We start from the raw sequence: 20,145 nt of genomic DNA, 5'->3' as shown, positions 1-20,145 counted from the left end.
CCGCGAAAGATACATAAAACGGCCATTCTTATTGAGCGGGGTGTCACAACCTGTCCATCCACCACCGCTGCTTCCCGTGCCGTTCGTGACGCGCGTGACCATTAGTGGGCCGAAGGCATTTTCCTTCCATTTGGTTGACGATGGGCAGAAAATTTTGCTCATTTGCATCGGATGTTTTAAGCGCGCAGTAGGCGGCGATGGCAACCAAAACGCGTGGAACAACGGTGAAAATAAAATAAAAAACTTGAAAGAATCCTTAATCATCTCGGAAGGAAATCAATTTCACTCTGCTACACAAATTATTGATACTGTTTTTTTTTGTGTGTGTTTGTGGGGGGGTAGGCGACCATTATGTGGCCGTTGGGCTGAAGAAGAAGTACGAGAAACAAGCTGAATGGGCAATTTTTTTCTCCGAACTACGTTGCGTGCGAGAAAACAAGACTCCCGGCGAACATTGGGATGGGAAACTGTTTTCTCTTCATCGTTGGAAAACCCATCTTCACCTTCATCTGGTTGGTTGGGTGGCCCGGGCGGAAGAAAACAATATAAAATTCAAAGTTGAACAAAATTTGTTTATGTACTTCCGATCGGGAGAAATTCCGCGCGCGGACACACAATTCATAAAAGAAACAATAAAAATAATAACGAATAATTGTGCTTTCATTTGTACTATAAAGCATTTATATACGCTATTCTCATACACTAGAGAAGGACAGGAAAAAAGGAGTAGTTTCAAATGAAGCAAAAGTAATCAAAATTAATAATTATACATACGGAAACGAGGTCAAACACGTAATGGTTGTGCGGATTACTGATTTTTTGTATTAACGTTGTGCTAATACTTCTATTCCGCTTCGACTCTATTTGATGACGTGATTAGTGATCGTTGGTTAGTTATGATAGGTTACTTGAAGACAATTCATAAAGCTATGTTGATGACAATCAACAAATCGCTAAAGCAAAAAGGAAAGGAAAAAAGAGTTACGCGAATTCGAGATACGCGTATCGCAAAATTTTGACAGTTCGTGTAATTTAGTATGCAGAATTGATTTTTTTATTTGTTAAATTTCAAATTTCTGCAAAAATTCTTCTTAATTCATTTTGAATATTTTAAAGAATAATTTAGGTAAAATTTAACTCTAATTGTCGAAATAATCGTTAAAATATCAATTATTAATGTGCTTCGTAACGTGAAAAGAAGAAACTAATTACTGAATACTAAAGACTAGGCTAAAGTACTACTAAATACTAAATATAATTCAAGCTATGAGAAATTCTTCTGAGAATTTTTTTTCTTAAATAAAATGTATACCATATGTCTAAGAATGGTCAAGGTGTTTTTTTTATTTCACGGCCTGCTTATTAAAAACGGTCTGACTGTATTGCTAATGTAAGAACGAGCCTTTTTGCGTTCGGGGTCACTAGGAATGAACAACGGCAGATGAGAGGAGTGAAACAATATGTTTGCGTCCTATATTGTGTCTAAAAACAGATATTTGGACAATAAACGTTAGGTGTGATCAATTTCTAGCAAAAACAATTGTTACTTACTGTCTGATCTATAATACCTTTGTCGCCATCGGCTACAGTTATGCGCGTAGTTATATTTTTCGAACGCATTAGTATTTAGTAGTTAGTATCATTTTTATGCTACTTGCTCTATTTTTGCTGCAAGTTTTCAGTCACCATACAAGTTTTTAGTCACCAATTATAAACGAACTGTTACAGTTGCACATGATTTATAATTTAATTTAATCACGTTAAATGTTCCTCTACTTTCTTAAAAGGCAATAATTGAACAATCTTGACCCTATTAAATAAACATTATATAAGAACAACTAACAAACCCTCTCAAACCCCGAGATTTGATATGAATTCCTGAAATTAGTCAGTGTTGTCAGAACTTACAAATTTTGCACTTAATTTGTCGGACACTGTATGTTTTAGCAACGTTTTTGTCCAATGGCAATGGTTTTTTTCTAGTAATTTAGCTGTTCTATTGCTTGTTATTCTTTCCTTTCCCGTTTTCACTAGCAAAGTAGATAGAAGAAATCGGGGTTCTTCATTTTTAGACAGCATTGAATTATGTATTTTTTTCAATTACTTGACCGTAAAGTTATAACTTAATCAAAATTTAATGATACCTATTTGCAGTCTGTTTTTTAATGTGTTGAGCCCTTTCAAGAATTCAATCCTTTACTGTTGAATGTTTTACTTACTTGGAACATGAAAACAATCCGAAAATTCTGGTGAAAAGTAATATTACCATCGTATTCGATTCATTCAACCAGTACGGACACTTTAGTTCGGAAAAAGGCAGAGAAACAGAGGAAAAGGCAGATTGTTTTCAATTCCCCTTTTAGAGGAAATGTTACTACGCATAACTAGGAAGTAGAAAAATCTTTAAAATAAAGAAACAAGCAAGAAAGCAGCAAAGAAACACAAAATGTTCATCCCAAACATGCCGGTTAAGTAACGAAATGTTTGATTTAATGTTTGAATATTATGAAATAAATAGTATGATTCCGGGACATGAGCTATTGGTTCGGATTTGGAAAATACATTTCGTTCCTCGGAAATGGCGGTAAAAGACTAATGCAAGCCAATATATATAATTTATATCAGCCTTATTTAAGAAGACAAATCTCCATCCACTAAAACTTTCCATCAGTTTTTTCTTCTTTCTTACCCCCTTCATAAAGCATTCTTATTCGCTCGTCTCAATCAAATCTCCCGGCCGAAAGGGATTGGGTGCGAAGTGAAAAAAGTTGGGAACATTTTATTTAAATTTCTCATTTTTTTTAAACAACACGAACGCCTGCAAACGATTGGACTGCTCGTGGGCCTTGCCGTGGGTCGCAATGGGATGCGGGAAAATCAAATCGTGACTTTCGAAATCGTCGTCAACATCAGCAACACCACAGCAAGAACAATGATCCGGGCATCCAGCTCGTCCACAGCGGCTCGGTTGAAGAAAATGATGGTTGTTAATCGGACACAGGGAGTAAAAAACTCAGCTTTCTTCTCGAGGGCCGGAGGGACATCCAGAAGGCTAGCAGGGGAACAGGGGGCTTTTTGTGCCTCCCTGGCAGAAAATTCACCTCATCTTGGAAGCCCACTTGAAATACGGCAAGGGAAATGCCGAACAACGAAAAAACAACCCCCAAAACAAAAAATACAGTAAATGGAAAAGCTGAAAGAAAAGAAAAATTGCTCGAATCAATCTTGTGCGTTGTGGCCTCAGGGAAGAACCGAGAGGGACTGCGAAAGCAGAATGGAAGAGGGAGGGAGGAGAGGTAGAAGAGGAGGAGGAGGAGGAGGAAACGGAGTATGAAAATAAGGAAAACTCCACACTATGTACAAGTTGGCGGCCATCCAAGCCGCGTTGGTTTGGCCTTCGTCGTTTCTTTTTCGCCCTCGGCCCAAACCGGGCTTTATGTATTGGTGGAAAAATGCGCGAGAAAGGAATGAATTAATGAGATAAAAAGAATGGCCGCTGTAACGGCCCTGGAGCGGGTACGGTGAAGGTGGACGAAAAGAAGGTAGGACGCCGATCCGAGACACTTAATTTCAGCGAAAAAAGGGGTGAAAAATTAAAAACGAAAGGCAAAAAAATTTGAATAATGGAAAACTTTTTCAAATGCTGGGGCGGGTGATGCTGGGGCACCGACGCTAACGACCGGGAGACGATCTTGAAATTCAATATCGCGCGAATCCCCAGCATTTGTTTTGCAAACTGGCACACAACGGCCACGGTGAATCGCCCATCGCCGAACGAACAAATCAACAAACTCGCCCAACGGGAGGAACAAGGGGAACCGCGGATCGTCCTTTCTGCGGGTCGGGTATCATCGGGCACAGTGGGTGGACCAGCGGGAGAAAGTTGAGCGAATTGTGAATTCGTGTCTTTTTGGAAGCGAAACATTTCTTTTCCATCTCCTTTGGCTGCGATGTGCTGAGGTTGACAAAGTGCGTTTACCGATGCCGGTGCGAGTTTCGCGTTGTGATCGCACTTTTCGAACGTTCCTCGGTGTAATTTATCGTGGTCCGGGGATTGGGATTTTTGATTGCAATAAGCATTTACTAAGGAAGAGAGAGAAAGAGAGAGAAGAAGAGAGAGAGAGAAGAATGTTGGTGATTTAATTAATTGTTCAGAATTGTATAAGCATTTATTGTTTCGGTGGGAAGTTTGTCGAATTTATTGCTAGTTAGTTATACGCAGTATGCAATTAATACAGTTTGGTCTATCAAAGTATAACTATTAATCGATAAAAAATCGATCTACGGTAAATGTAATACAGTACATAACCCTACGTAACAGTAGTGCTATTAATATTATTATTTATTTTTATTATTATTATGATTATTGCTATTATTATTTATTAACGCAAATTGTCGGGCCGGAAGTGGCTGAACAAACATAAAAACACACAAATAGTCATCTTAAATAATTAAAGGGAAGGTAAGGTAAGGTAAGGAAATAAAGAAATATCAGGAAGCGGAGGACGATTCACGGAGACGAACTATGGAGAAGTATACTACTATTACTACCGTAGTACCTCCCCATACAGTACGTAACACTACTATAGGACCGCTTGCGTTGGAGAGAGTGTATGAACATTTTAACAATAAAAAGTATAATTTCATGTGGTTTTTGAATATGTTTATGAACACAAATGCATTTTCTCCCTTTTTTCTTCGCTGTGTAGATCGTTTTAAATTTTTAAAACAAAACACAGGTAGAGTTAAAGAATCGAATCCCGTAGGACCGAAATTATCAGGTTTTAGATGTGAAAATGTAAGTAGTTACGGTTTTGATATTCTTTTTAATCACACGATTCGATTTCGAATGTTTTTGTCATGATGGTATTGTGAAAATAAGATTTAGATATAATGATAGACATAGATATTACGATAAGATAAAGCTCACAACATATGCTGCAACACTATAAACCTAAAGAGAATAGTGCATGATTTGAATACATTTTTATTAGAGATTATTTAATAAATTCCTTTAATCAGCTTGATTATTTTTTTATGTATCATGGATGAAGTTCAAATAAGTTGACAATCGGTGCAATTTATTTTGTAATGTATGATTTTTGAAAGAGTATCAATATCGGGAACGGGCTATTGACAATAACAGTTGTGTTGCGTTATTGATCGGAACTACGTAAGGGAAGGCGATCTAATTGATTCTTAACAATCCGCCCATGGACGTGGGAGACATTTCAAGCTGCCAGGTACCATGTTGGATCAACACTCGTCACTTACTAGCGTTATCGGCTTCTATCCCCCTGGTTCACGGCCTATCACCGGAATAATGCTTGCAAAATGTTACATTACTTTTGGACCAAAGAATGAGACCATTTAAAAATGACATATCGGTTTGTTCAAGTGCTCAGTTTGTATTATGTGAGGGAGTTATACAAATATTTGAAAAATTTAGTATAAAAAACTAGGACAGCCTGGAGGAGATTCATCTTTTTTCATTCGTTATAACTTTGCATCCTCTTCAATTTTTTAATTTATTGTCAAACAAGAGTGTTTACAAACTTATGTTACGAACTGTAGATGAAAGGGAATTATACGACCGTAAAGGTATCGCAGTGGGAATAACGATAAACAAAGTTCATGATACAACCAAAATTAAATAAAAACTACCGAATTCATGTGGATCCTAGTTTTTGCTAGTTTGTTAGCTAGATTGCTATTTTCTGAAACCATTTTATTTTAATTGATATTGAAGAACGGTTTTGAAATGTTTAAAGTTTTCGATAACATTGCATTAATGCATTCTTTAAAAAATGTTTACACTAGTAAGTTTTGCTGTTTCCATTTTATAACCGTACGGGCTTGTCTCCAACTCAACGCCCACTCCATCCCAACATTCGAAATGGGGGGGGTTTTTTGTTTTCCACACCCAATACGGCGCATTATGCTGGTTTTACTTTTGTGGCAGGATTTAAACAACTTCCACTAGGCAAAAACACGAGACGCAGCATCCGCGAACAACGGCTCGCGCTGGAATGATGATGTGTTGTCTAAAAACAACACCGTTTTTGTTTTGAATTTCCATCGAATACCCCGCAAATGGTGGTCCTCTCGGCTCCCAACGACAAACACAAATACACACACACGCGCGTGGACACAAATAACATGCTGCACAGTGGCGTAATTTAGCGGATCTTCGTATTAGATTGTACTATTAAAATGATACACAGCCACCGCGACCATCCGCCATTGCACCGTCACCGTCACGAATACGGCCGCCATTTCGGGCAGCGCTTGTCGGGCGCCCACACGATAATGCACACCCTCTCATTGCGTGTGCAACTGTCCCGAATGCAGCGGTAAAGCAGAAAAAAAAAACAAGGGAAAGGAACTCAAAACACTCAACTCAAACCCGTACGCACGCATCCTCGGGGGCAACGCAACCCCTTCTGACAGACGAGCGCGACGGTGCGGCTGGCAGTGGTGGTTGCATCACCCTTACGAACTGCATCCCTGGATGTGTGGACGGGGTCGGGCCAACTCGGCCAACTTCCCTCCGTAAGTACGTCCCCTTTGGCAGTTGTGCCATGTACAAAACCAAACCCTGAGAGGCTCTACCGAGCTACGCAACGGACTCTCCTTAAACGCGCGTGCAGCACGCACGTATCGGAAGGGGTGACCACCACGACCAGCAGCAACATTCGGTTGCGCTTAGATTTACATAAGCGAGCGAATAGGCAAAGTTAGCCCTTCCAGACCAGACCTTCCGCACCGCGCCACCGACGGTCCCCGGCTTTCGACTTGTCGTTGGCCTTGCACATGTGTGCTCCCGGTTGTGCATCGTGGTCCGGCGTTCGTTTTGACTAAGCACGGCTTGAAGGTCAGTTTGGAATTAGTCCACCCGAACGGTAGCGACGATAGGACGCGTGTCCGGCAATCGGAAAACTCGCTGGAAGGAAGTGAATCCAAATATTTCAGTGCACTGTGATGCGGGCAAGGCAATGACAAGCGGTGGCATCAGTTCATAGCAACTGCAACGAAAAAACTCCGACATTTTCCGTTCCCTTTTTCCAAGCCAATCTGCACACACAGTCACATTTTCATCCCACAAAACCGCAAATGATCGACGAAGATCACCGACGCCAGCTGGAAACAGTAAATTGCTTTGCGTTGTTTTCTGTGTTTTATTTCGGAATTGTTTTGCGCAAGTTATTGTTTAATGTGCATTTCGACGTTTAGCGTGTGAAATTATGTGTGATTGTTCGTTAAAGCATCTGTGGGCGTAGTTTCTGATTACCACACATACGCGTGCTTCCGTTTCGCTAGTGACTTGTGCGATTGCTGAGGCCAGGTATGCGAAGGTTGTATGGCATGATGTTAATATTAAACAACGCACCGGACCTGATGGAACTTCCAAGTGAATGCGATGCGTTTTACGATATGCTAAGTTTTAAGATATCGTCAGCAAAATACTATTTTATCGAGTTGTAATATTACCAACCGGCAGAATGTGGATACCGTTTACTGTTAGTGAACAATACTTTGTTGTGCAGTTATTTATGTTTATTTGGATTTTTAATTATAATTAATTATTAAGTTGACTTTTACTAAATGTTACGTTTCTTTATCCAAATCTTTTCATTTTTCTTCATTTAAACAATAGTTACGAAAATACGATTCTAATTTAAACACATAAGGCTACCGTTACAGGAAGAACCCAGTTTTGTCATTGAATTTATTAATTTTAATGATTGTTCAATGTTAAACATCTAATTAACCACTCAAATGTAAGAATTTATTGCTGTTTTATGTATGTTATTCAATTCAATAACTTGAATTTGTAAGGTAAAGAGATTCTGAATCAATATTTCTTAGGGTTTAGTTTAATTTTACTGTTTATTGGTGCTTTTTGATTGTATGCACATTATAAGGCATTGGCCCTTATGCAATGTTTTTAAGGGTATAAGATGTTAAATCATTAAACCACATAAACTACTTCATAATTGAAATGTATTGAAATAGTCTAATACAATTCAAACAATTTGTAAATAATTGTTTTAATTAGTTTGCTAGGATACAAGAATAGGATGATTTTTTTTAACAATTATACTGGTTGTAGCGAACAATTTGAATAGAAATATACGTTTCATTATCGTTTAAATTCGTTTTGGTTTGTTTTTTCTTGATTTTTTGTTTTTTTCTTTCCTTTCCCTTTATATACAATTTTCAAAGATGGATAAAGGTTCCACACTGACGTAATGCTTGAAATTATAAAGAAAACCGATTCCGATGACGAACATTCTCTAATCGAAGTGCTCCAACCGACCGTCCGCATCACTCTGGGTTCGATGATCGATGTACTGAGAAAAACGGGAGTTAAATTGAACTATGATAGCTCCAGAGGGTGGTGATGGGACGCGCTTGGTGGTGGGGTGAAGAGAAGAAGATGGGGTTTCCGCTGAAGTGGCCATCATCAACCCAGCCAAACCATCTCCACCACATCCTAACGCTCCGCGGTGAACAAAAACCTATTTACTAACCGGCAAAGAAAGTGAAACTGACGGGAAGGGCTACTGCCCACACTAACACAGAGAAAACTCGGTCGGAGCTACAAAAAAAAAACAGCAACAACCAAGAAAAAAGTACACTTAAAAGTGGAGCATATAAGTACAGCTTTCAATATAGATAACGGCCTGGACATTTAAATTGATAACAGCGCCAGAAGGGGGGTGGTTCATTGGGCGAAGGGAAGAGGTGAACCCAAGGCCGCCCAGCAAAATAACAAAAAAAAAAAACACAAACTCATTTCCATTTCCAAGACGAATCCGAAGATTCGCCGTTCGGTCCATAACTACGCCGAAATAGCACGAGCGGAAATGGAAATGGTCAGGAAAGGGTTGAATTAAAAAAAGAAGAAGAACCAGCAGCAACGAGTGAGTGGGGAAAAAATAATGCAAAAGCGAGAGAAAACATCAAAACCATAGTAACGAGTGAGCAGTGAGTAACTAACCAGTGAGCACAGTACACCGAGTACACAGCAACTGGCCAGGAAAGCGGGTTCGCGTGCGTAGAAAAGTTCAAAAAATTCCACGAAATTAACAAATAAAAAGGGTAAGAAAAAAAGGCAGAACGGGTGAGGGGTGGGAGGAACAAAATCATCCTTCCAACAGTTGGGGACACCCGGGGAAAACCCGAGGGGGTGGGGAGGGGGGGATGCCAGAAGTCCGTGGCAAAGGAGCCGTATTTTCCACTGGCCTCCCTATTACAAAAAGCAGGAGCAGTTCTTTGTTTCTTTTGGTTCTCCGATGGAAACCAAAGAAAAAGGACCTTCTTGGAGGAGAAGCAAAAAGAACCCATGGATGAGGTGGGTGGAAAATTAATGGCAAAAGAAGACCACCCCTCTTCCCTTCCCGGCCAAAAAAAAGGGGTGAAGAAAAATGCGCGCGGAAAAACAATCCCAAACTCGAATTCGTCTTAAATTCGGTGAACTTTGCGGGGGTGATAAAGGAAGGGTGGATTGAAGGATAGGAGGGAAAGTCGTAGAAAGGAGTGCTGTGTGTTCGGCCGGGGGTTTCTTTTTACATTAGAAAACAACAACGATTGATGGCAACATGAAAAAGAACAGAACAGTTAAAACGAAGTTGGTGCAAGCATGATGATAAGGAGTTTGAAGGAAACAAGTGAGTTTGTGGGTGGGGATTGGGGGGAAGGGGGGTATGAATTGATAAAGGTGGTAAAGTATACAAATAAAAAGGGCATCTTTTTAATATTTTTCCAACCACAATAAAAAAGCTCTTAACATTGTCCAAAAAAGCTGGCCTTCTTAAAAGCGACCGATGCATGCGGTGGGTTGGTGATTTATTTCCACCAAAGAATTGGCCTTTGTGTGCGAGTGTGCGGCGACGCATTGGAAAGAGACTTCCATTTTCTTTTTCTAAGCTATCGTCCGAGATAATAACCCATCCCCTCCCACCCCGCCCAAAAGGCCACCTACTGCCGTAACATTTTCTTCTTCGAGGGATGGTAACAACCCTCGTTCCACTACTAGCGCACCAACACCACACAACTACAACAAACACACGGACAAGGGGTTTTGCCGAAGAAAACATTGATGCGTCTGTGTGTGTTGAGTTTTCTTTTTTCTTCCCCCTTCATTAATAATTCTCTCCTTCTATCGCCCTATCGGGTTTGTTTCGGGACGGAAAAATAAATTTTCCCAAAAACAAAACAGAAAGGGAGAAAAAGAAATCCTACGCACCTTCACTCCCGGTTGGTCGATTTCGTTCGGGCCGTTTTGCGCTTTTTTTCTGCCTCTTCTTGGCCGGGACACCCTTCTTTTAGCAGGTTTTCCACCCCAAAACATACAAGAGCAGAGCAGTGGATGGAAACAGCAAATGGCAGTTGAGCGTTATTTTTGAGTGTGTTTTTTTACGCTTTGCTCTTCCTGCTTCTTTACTGACATCGAAGTTTTTTGCTGTTTCTGTTTTAATTTTTATGTGTATTTTTTTTTGTTTCTTCTCATTGCCTTTGCTCCATGAAAATGAACACAAACACAGAGCCAGAGAAATAAGATAGGCGTTCGGCGTTCCTTTCCCTTTTCGGGCCAAAAATTTATAGTCACTTTTGTTTTCACGATAAGAAGGGAGTGTTGTTTCCCGGCATCAAAACCGGGCCGCCCAATCCCACCCACCCGACCACCCACCCCCTTGGCCGGGAAGGAAAAATGTATTTTGCGAGGGAAAACTCAAACATACGAGTGACAGAGAGGATGCAACGAATGAGTGAGCATCCCGAGGAAAGAGTGCGAAAGCGAGAGAGACCGACACAAGTGTGAAGAAAAAGGATAGGTCAGTAGGGTGGTATTACTGCTCTAAGGAGAGGTAGGGGGAGTGTATGGGGTGAGTTCAGTCGATTGCAAGGAAAAGAAAATTGCCGCTCGGCGAGCTCTTCGAGAAAGGAGAGGTTTCCTTTCAAACATCTTTTTTCTCCCTCTTCGCCTTGTTACGTTCTCTCTCTTTCTCTCTCACTCACTCTTGTGATTGCTTCGCTTTCAACACGCTTTTCTTCAAAGCGCGGCCTTCTTCGATGACAGCGCGCGTGGCGATGATGGCGGCGGCGGGCGCACCAGGATGCTTTTCCTTTGCTTGATTCTGGTTAAGACTGTGTGGGTTTGAAGATTGTCTTTTTTTGTGTAAGTGTGAGTATATTTCTTTTTTTTCTCATTATAGATTCTCAGCTTCTTCAGTTTGTTTTGCGTGGAATTGGGGAAGGGGGAAGGGATTGGAGGGGGAGAAGGAGGGGGTCGAAGGGGAGGAAATATTATTGTATTGGCCGGACGGATTGGGTCCTTCACGTTGCTTCACCGTGAAATATGTGGTGGGTGATTTGGGGTTTGGAAAGGTGACTGCAGGCAAGAAACCCCTTCGCAACAACATGTTGGGGGTGGGTGGGAGCAGGTGGGAGGGTGAAAGGAGAGGTGGTTTCGGGATGTTGGTAGAGAGACGGAGGTCATGTATATATTTTTATTACGCCTTTTTGGCGCATCTCACAGCAGCAGAAGCAGAAACACTGCCCGCCATGGAGGCGCCCAATACCGTGTGGCCATTTTCGTATGGCTCAAAAGATGTAAGAGCGTTAAATTTGTTTTCTGTTTTCCACCTCTTGCCTCTTGCGTCTCATCGACGTGTTTTTAACCATCCAAAAAAAGGAACAAAAATAAAAGAAAGAAATGGTATACCAGGCGTGAAAGAAAGGGTTGTTGAGGGAGAAGGGAAGAGTTGATGAGGGGGGTTGGGAAGTGGTGGGAGGATAAAAAGATTTCTACCCCTTTTGGCGTTGTTTTTTTTCGTCTTCCTCCCTGTGGACCAAGGAATTGAATCCTTAATGAGGGTGGTGGCTCTGGAAGGGAGGGTGAAAAGCGATGAAGGGCAGGGAAAAAGTAATATCAGTGGACAGAAAGGAAGAAAACTGTGTGTATGTGTATGCGCTGTTGTTGTTTTTTTCCTCCTGTTCTTCTGTTCGTAATTTTCCCTCATCAACCCCTCACTCACTCCTCCTCACACACAAACACACACACCCGGGGCGGATCGGCTTCATTTCGCAATTTTGCTTTTGTTTTCCCTTGGCCGGGTTTTTTTGACGGTATGCGTCTTAAGTAAATAAGAAGACGACGCTAATGGTGATATATACAAAATGGTCTCACTACCCTCTTGCAGGGAGAGGGTGTTTCGCCTTTTCTTCGCCGATGACCGGGGCTGCGGGGAAGCTGGTGCCCTGGTGTGGTGCGGTGGTGAGACGCTTTTCCGTTGTAAATGTGTGTGGTGCCGGGGTGTAACCGGGCGGGTGAAGAGAAGGGAGGTTTTCACCATTTCGGCAGCCAACACCGTGTCTTTGGTTGAATTTCGGGGGCGCCCGCTCACAGCAGAACTCGCGCTCGGTCGGGCGCTGCTTGGCAGGTTGGAAGATTTTTAAAAATTTGATGAATTCTCAGTCTTATTATTCAATTTGCCAGCAGCGGTACTGTCTTGGGTCGTGCCAGTCGCCTAGAAAGGTTCGCGTCGTGTTCGAAGACAGGCCAACCACCGTGTGACGCTCGGGAGAGCAATTTTGTCTGCGGACTGCGACCAAGTGCAGTGGGCAAAAGTTTTTCAATTACGCATCGTTTAGAGGTGTTAAATATTTAATACAAATCGCCCGTCTCGCGTTTAACCGTTTAACAGCGTTTCAGTGTCAGTGTCAAGCTTGCAGAGTGAGAGAACGATCGGGTTTAGTTGGAAGTGAAGTTTCTTCAGTGGTTGCTGTGATTGATTGCGCGGAAGCTGTGCATCAAGAAGCCTTTTTTTTCTTTTTTGGGTATATAAATTCAGAACAAAAGCACATCCTATGTACTATTTGCATGCATTTATTTTTCATGTGTATGTGTGTGTGCGTGATAAAGTGTTAACAAAAAAATAAAGTTGAATGAAGTTTTAAAGTTCGTGAAAGCATTTTTCAACAACTTATAATTAATTGGTTAAAGAAGCAAAATGGGTCATTAAAAACATTCACAACTGGTGTTTAAAATGCAGAAACAAACAAACAGGCATTCATTAGCCCAAGAACAAATGCTTTGAAATTTATGGATAATAAACAGTGCCGAACAAAAAAAAAAAAGCAACACTCACACACTTTTAAACAAAAGAAAATCACACTTGGAGCGCACCGTAAAGCATCCCAGCTCATTACATACATTCCGTGGTTCGTGTTTAATTCCCGTCCCGTTGCTCGATGGTGGTTGCAGAACACTTTTATCGCGTTCTCTCACTCACGCACAATAAAAGCGAACCTGGTCGTGGAAAAAAATTAAACAACCTTCATTTAAACAACCGTCATATGATAACTGCCGACCCCTTTCCACTCCATTCGGTGGCAGCGGAGAAGGAGAAGGAGGGAGGGGGGGGGGGGTGTTTTCTTGTGGGTGGAGATGCAAAGGAAGCAGCAGAGGAGGAAGACGGAGAAGGACAAGGAAAAGGATAACGACTGGCAAAAGGGATGTGTGGCGCCTTTTCATCCCGCACTAAAGTTACTTGAGAAATACACACACGCGCACCCACACACACACAAGAGCCGCATACATTTTTCATTTCACCACGTGCAAAGATGGATCCCTTTGCCCTGCATGTTCTGCCTCTCATAACAGACACGGAAAGTGTTTTTTTGTGTTTTATATGTCGGGGCGAAAAAACAAAAAAAAAAACGGAGAAACGAAAACGAAATTAAATTTTTCATTAAACAACGTTTCACCTGCATCCTGGGCAGCGAGAGCTAAGATGGGAAATGTTTTTCTAACACCATTTTTTTGGAGGTGGTTGATTGGACAACAGGAATGTGTGTATGCAGTGTTGAAAATGCGCTCTGCTTGAACACCTGCAACTTGAGTTCCACAAATTGTTTAAAACGTTCAGCGTTCGTGACGCAAAGTGTTCATCGTTTCGTGGAGCCGCTGAGGTCGGGTGATGCGGCAATGAACGTGTAAAGGACAATTATACTTACCAGCTTCAATAACTCTACCGTGGAAGCAGTTCTTCTCTCAGACACCTTGCTGGAGCGCTCCGTCCGTCACCAGATGGCAGCAAACATCTCCAACAGGTTACGGGGATTTGAAGGAAGTTTCATGCTTCAGCAGATGATTGCAGCAGGCATTGAAATCATCAATGAACGTAACATTTGCGGAGCCCTCGCGCGCTCTTTCGCTCTCTCTCTCTCGGTGCGCAAACAACACACTATACACACACTAGTCGCTAGCAGGCCAGAAATAGCATCGATAGCAGTCATTAAAGCGGTGTATGTACGTATTGTGAGCTTTTAACACTTTGCCGTACGTTAGTGTTGGAGAGAACACGCGCGCTCCCACATGGATATGAGCTCGCAATGCACACTTTTCCAATATTGCGCTTTTCCGCTTATGTATCGGGGTCCCGTAGTGTCCATGCGGGAAAAGCCGTCGTCTGTTTTTCGCGCGCACCATGTGCTCGCACGACCATGTGCATGTGCTGTTCGGCAAAAGAGAGCGAGAACCCATCTATATATACATAACTTGTCGGCATCGTGTGTACCGGCATTGCAAAAGTTTATCAAAATAATACCTCCCACGAGGGTGGCACCGCACACATATGTGTGTGACATGGGACGTGAGGCAGGTTGTTTTTGAGGGGGGGAACTACTTGTTGTCTGCTCGTACGTCGTCTATTAAACAACGGTTTTGCGCTTCCGCTCGTCTATGCGCGATGGTGTGTTTATTTCTACTTGGTCGGCTTACACGCGTAAAATTTGCCAATTTTACTGACTAACTAATTCTGCATGCGATTTCAGTTTCCCACCATTCGTCAGCGACTTCCGGCTTGCGTGACTTTGCATGTGTGGTTCAGGGTTTTGTTTCCCGTTCCGCTTTTCCGTGTGTGCGTGTGGCTTTAGTTGTGTTTGTTTCTCTCAAACTATTCTGCCCTTTATTAAATAAATGGTTGTTTAATTTTTCATCAAAGGACAACAGGAAAATTGAATGCTCTTATATGGACATTGACACTCTATACCTTCAACTCCTTCTTTTGCTGAAGCAAGGTAAGGTAAGTATTGAAATTCACCGCGACGGTTGGATTATTTGATAAGCTTCATTAATAACTCACCAAATATGGTCGCGAATTCGCGATGGTCTAAACGTGCTTTTGGTGCATATTGTTTCTTGTTGTTGCTATTGTATGAATGTAAATAGAAAAAATATATTAACAGCTTAAGACGCTGTATGTGAATGAAATTATAAAATAAATGGAGTGTGTGGTTTGTCAATAATAAAGCTCATCATTGCAGTAATAAAGCTTGTTTTGAGGAGTACCAGGACGTCATTTAGATACGTCGAAATGTGTTCGACACAATTCCAGATTTTATAAATGATCACCTCATATCATATTCATTTATTTTTATCTATGAATGAATAGGGCACGGTCAAGACGAAATTTCAATGCAGCTTCATTGCAGACAATGGGGAAATGCAGAACTTGTCGCTCAGTTCTATTTGCAAGCTGAATCGGTAGCATTATACGACTCTGTGGAATGGTACTTTTGCTTTGTTGTTGTTTGCTATTTTTATGGCGATTGTAAGCTGAGCAGCTACATTCCTTTCAAGACGGGGACAAAATATGTATTATATCCATTCAAAATACAGGGATATTCATAGATTCAACAATTCGAACGATTTAACAATACGAGTAAGATGAGATTTACTGCCCAGGTGAATTCGTCACACAAAATAAAAATCTCTTTGCAAAATCTACCCAACTCTGAATATACTGAGAAGGTTTGCTGTATATTTATGAACAGCCTAAATAGATCGGTAATTAAAATTTCCAATACACACATTTTCTCTTGAAACTCCTTTTAACTACTCAAACACTGTTTCTCTAGAGCTTGAACAGCGAAACAAAAGCTGATTTTGAACCTCCTTCTGAGATTTTAGGATGAGACCACGCACCAACCAACGAAGGACATTTTCGATGAAATATCTCCTGTCAAATTTGTGCCCCTCCGCCACTGACAGCTACAAAACATAGAAAATATCCCAAAGCGAAAAAAACGAGTTTCGATGTTTAATACGCTTCGACTCTGTCAAACAATTTTTTTCAATGCAATTGTGTTTACTTAAGAACAAATCGCTTGCATCGCTAAAAAGATACACAAAACAAGCTTTTGAAGCCAGAAAAATGCTTTGCTAGGCTTGCCAGTGAGGTAATTTATCTTTTTCTAACGTTTTGCGAGATTGGGAAGACGGTTAGCATGCGTGGTACGGTGACTTTGGCTTTGCATCCAGTGAAAACAGGGAATGGCCACACTCCAAGGAACTCACAGGGGGGGAGAGATGTTAGATATTTATAGCTGCAACCAAAAGAACCATCGCTACCGCTTTTGTCCGCCCCGAAGCAAGCGGGCCCGTGTAAAGTGCACAAGAAAGGCTTATTGATATGGTTTACTCGATTTCTGCTGCTCCTACAGTACTCACAGCGGACGCCTTCGTTGGCTCTCGGAACTGGACCGTGTTTATTGAATCGTGTACGTTTTAAAGGAATCTCCAAAGGGATGATGCCCAACTTCTACGATGGCTCCCGTCCCACGATGGTACCCACCAGCTCCAATCTGCCGGTGCTACTGGGCAATACCGTGAGTATTGTTTAACGAACGACAAACAGATTTTGCTGTGCTAATAGCTGATCCTTTTTGGTATCTATCCTCTCCACCCCTTCAGGTCAATCAAGGGGATGCAAACTCCAAGAAGTTGGTAAGTGCGATGTGAAAAAATAGTACACAAAAAGACTGACTAAAATATGTTTTCATTTGTGTTTTATCTCTTATTCAAAACAGGCACACTTTGATCTCGAAGCAACTCTGCAGACAATCGATGTAAGGATCATTTTATCCACCCAAAAAGGAATATTTTAGTCGTTGGCACGTGATTGTTAATCCAAGCAACATACGCGTGTTTTTCCTTCTCCCCCAGAATGAGGTGCTCGACGGCGAGGAAGGCAGCTGTCCGATATGCAACAAAACTTTCAGCCGTAAAACCTCTCTGCTCAACCACATCCGTAATCACTCGGCGGAAAAGAAATACGTGTGCGAATTTTGTCAAAAAGGTAAGAGATCAGTTTTTTGGCTGTGCGCTCTGTGGTATTCTAATGAGCCGTTATCTTCCGCAGGATTCACCCAGCAAGCTAACCTGCGTAACCATGTTCGAATTCACACGAACGAACGGCCATACGTTTGCGTCGACTGTGGGAAAGCCTTTACTCAGGTAAGCTTTGTGTGACCCATATCTTGAATGACCGTCTTTAACGAACTAACCCTATCAAACCTTTTATTGTAGATTACCAATCTGAATAATCATAGGCGATTGCATACGGGCGAAAGACCGTACGTTTGTATAGAATCTAACTGTGGCCGCTCATTTGCTCAGGTAAACTTTCTTCGAACCGCTCGCCGGAATCTTACCAAACAACCCAACGTTAATCACCACCGAATTGCCCTCTTTTCAGGTCACAAACTTAAATAACCACATGAAAACACACCACAAAACCACCCTGTACGTATGCAATCAGTGTCCGCGCAAATTTAGCCAAGTTACTCAATTGAACCTTCATTTAATTACCAACCACAGTTCGACTAGAGGATTTTTCTGTCCGCAGTGCCCCGATAAGTCTTTTAAGCAGCAGTCTCATCTGCAGCAGCACATGAAAATACACGGGACCAATTTCGGTTACTCGTGCACCAAGTGCGAGGAAAAGTTCATACAAGAATCTCACCTGCTGCTGCATATGAAGCAGCATGGCGATTACGCCTGCACCATGTGCTCGATGACATTTAACGACGAGGTGCTGTTGAAGAAGCACGTGCAAAGGCACGTGGACGGGAGGTAAGCTAGCTAGCGTATTCTTCTACGGTCGCCACCGCTGCGTTTGGTTCGGCGTTTTCGTCCACGACTCGGCGGTCGATTATACATTTGTCTTTGGCACGGCAGTACATGGGCCTGCAGGTTCTTCTCCATCGCACAACTGGAATCTGGCGAGATGCTTCCAGAGGGACATTCATGCCAATCTTACGCGAAATACTAACATTTTCGGGTTTCTTTTTTATCGCGTTGTTTCCACACACAGATATCTTACTTGTCCCGTGATCAGCTGTAGCGAGGGTTTCACGATGAAGAATCACCTCACAAAGCACATGCAGATGCATCACCCCGCTGTCGATCTCAAGAAGCTAGGCGCCCAGCCCGGTGGCAATAAGGCACCGAAACACTTCTGCCATTATCACAACTGTAACGATTCGTTCGACACGGCGGACGGGCTGAGCAATCATTTGCGCATTGCACATGGGCTTCCGATCGCGCTACCACTTTCACTGCCGGTAGACGACAAGAAGCTCATCCAGCACGGTCTGCATGGGTTGAATGGGATCGAAACACCTCCACCGCCACCCCATCTGCTACATTCGCAACTGCATCCGGCCGCCACGGTGATGAATGCCAGCTTCCAGTCATATCAGAACCAGATCAATCAGGCAAATCAACAGCAGCAAGCGAACACCGGCAATGGAGACACCAAGCAAAAGGTTCTATCGGTGAGTTTTAATTTGCTTTCGATTATGTGTTTTTGTTTTGTTTTGCAGGCTGCTTGCTTGCAGATTTGCTTATCTTTCTCCCCGTTTTTCCACCCAGTCGCTCTTACTTTTATCGGAGATGTAACGCCAGTTTTGTTTTTATTCTCTTGTTAAACCCATTCGCTGCAGGTGTCGGAATTGCTCAATATAAGCGAGCAATTGAACCAACAGCAGCAACAAGTGCAATCCCATCATCAGCACCAGCAGCAGCAGCAGCAGCAACAACACCTTCATCAACAGCAGCTTCACCTGCAGCAACGACCAGACATGGCCATGAAAGTCGACCTCGATCATAACCTTGACGTAAAGCGCGAATCCGAATAAATAGTTTTTTTTTTTATTTTACTTTGCTAACCTACTTTTATGTTTCATTTTCCGTTCTTACAACAAACCAATAACACTAAATTAAACTAGTGCCTTTCTCTTTCTCTCTCTCCTGCTTGTGTATGAACACATTAGTTTTATAGTGCTCTGCTTAAGTTTATCATTCGGGAATCTTTGTTTTACCTGATTTTGTACTTTACTCCCTCTCTTTGCTGTGATGATTTGCTTGCCTGTTTTCGAAAGCATCTAGTTTACATTTTCACAATTTTTTAATTACCATAATGTTTTCATTAAATGGCGGATTGTTTCTAAACTTCTTATTATTTTACACATTCGTTGCGAACATTTCTTGTTTTGTTGTGCTGTTTTCCTCGCATCTGTTTGTATTTCCTCTTGTTTATTCTTGTTTGGAAATGTGTTTTTTTTGTTCGCTGTGACCATCTTCTTACATCTTCCTCTTCATACGCCTAAACAAATCGTTTGAATGTGTACGTGTGTTCTCTCTCCCTGCAGGATAAAATGAGCAATTTCAATAGAATTAAAACGGAGCTGCAGGCCAACATGCTGGCTCAGACGCAAAACTTGTTCGGCATCTCCAACACGCTCAACAACACCTTCAACGTGCAGCCGAAACTGATCTGCACCTATTGCTATAACGTCTTCAAGACGCCCCAAACCTTATCGCGGCACATTGAAAAGTTTCACAGCTAAATGCAAGATTCCAAAAATGGCCATAACAACCGACCGATTTCGGGTGGTCGGTGTGGAGTTTTGTTTTGTTTTTAGATGGTTATTTTATATGCCGCCCGTATATTCAGCTCCCCTAAATGGCCATATAGCAAAAAAAAAAAAAAAGAAAGGAAAAGCGCACACCCGATATGTATTCGAATGTAAAGTCTCACTTGTAAAGTGGTTCAATGTCGAGCATTTCTTCTCAGTAGAACAAACACGCAGCAACTAACGTTTACGATTAAGTTTTTAGTATACGTACGACCCGCCAGGATAGTGAGTAGCATTACATTACTTAACAGTCAGTCTCCCCCCAATCTGTTTAGTCTATCTTTAGTAGACCGAATGTTGTGTTGTACAAAAGTGTAATAAATGCCCCGTATAGTGTGTGTGAGTGTGTATCGCAAACAAATATAAGCTGTA

At 41.9% G+C, this 20,145-nt stretch overlaps 1 protein-coding gene across 1 annotated transcript; it reads left to right on the top strand.

The window, feature by feature from the left end:
- Nucleotides 1–7,113: 7,113 nt before the first annotated feature.
- Nucleotides 7,114–19,704, top strand: LOC128719454 (zinc finger protein 595). Its single transcript, XM_053813077.1, has 12 exons — nt 7,114–7,149; nt 15,015–15,090; nt 16,586–16,680; nt 16,766–16,798; nt 16,882–16,920; nt 17,018–17,150; nt 17,214–17,308; nt 17,381–17,470; nt 17,550–17,926; nt 18,168–18,630; nt 18,799–18,972; nt 19,507–19,704. The coding sequence occupies exons 1-12, from the start codon at nt 7,114–7,116 to the stop codon at nt 19,702–19,704; spliced, it is 1,809 nt and encodes a 602-aa protein (XP_053669052.1).
- Nucleotides 19,705–20,145: the final 441 nt, after the last annotated feature.

This window comes from Anopheles marshallii, chromosome 2 (assembly GCF_943734725.1).
Source record: "Anopheles marshallii chromosome 2, idAnoMarsDA_429_01, whole genome shotgun sequence".
Classification (NCBI taxonomy): Eukaryota; Metazoa; Arthropoda; class Insecta; order Diptera; family Culicidae; genus Anopheles; species Anopheles marshallii.
Note: the sequence above shows the minus strand (reverse complement) of the source record. Positions and strands in the feature narration are given on the sequence as shown.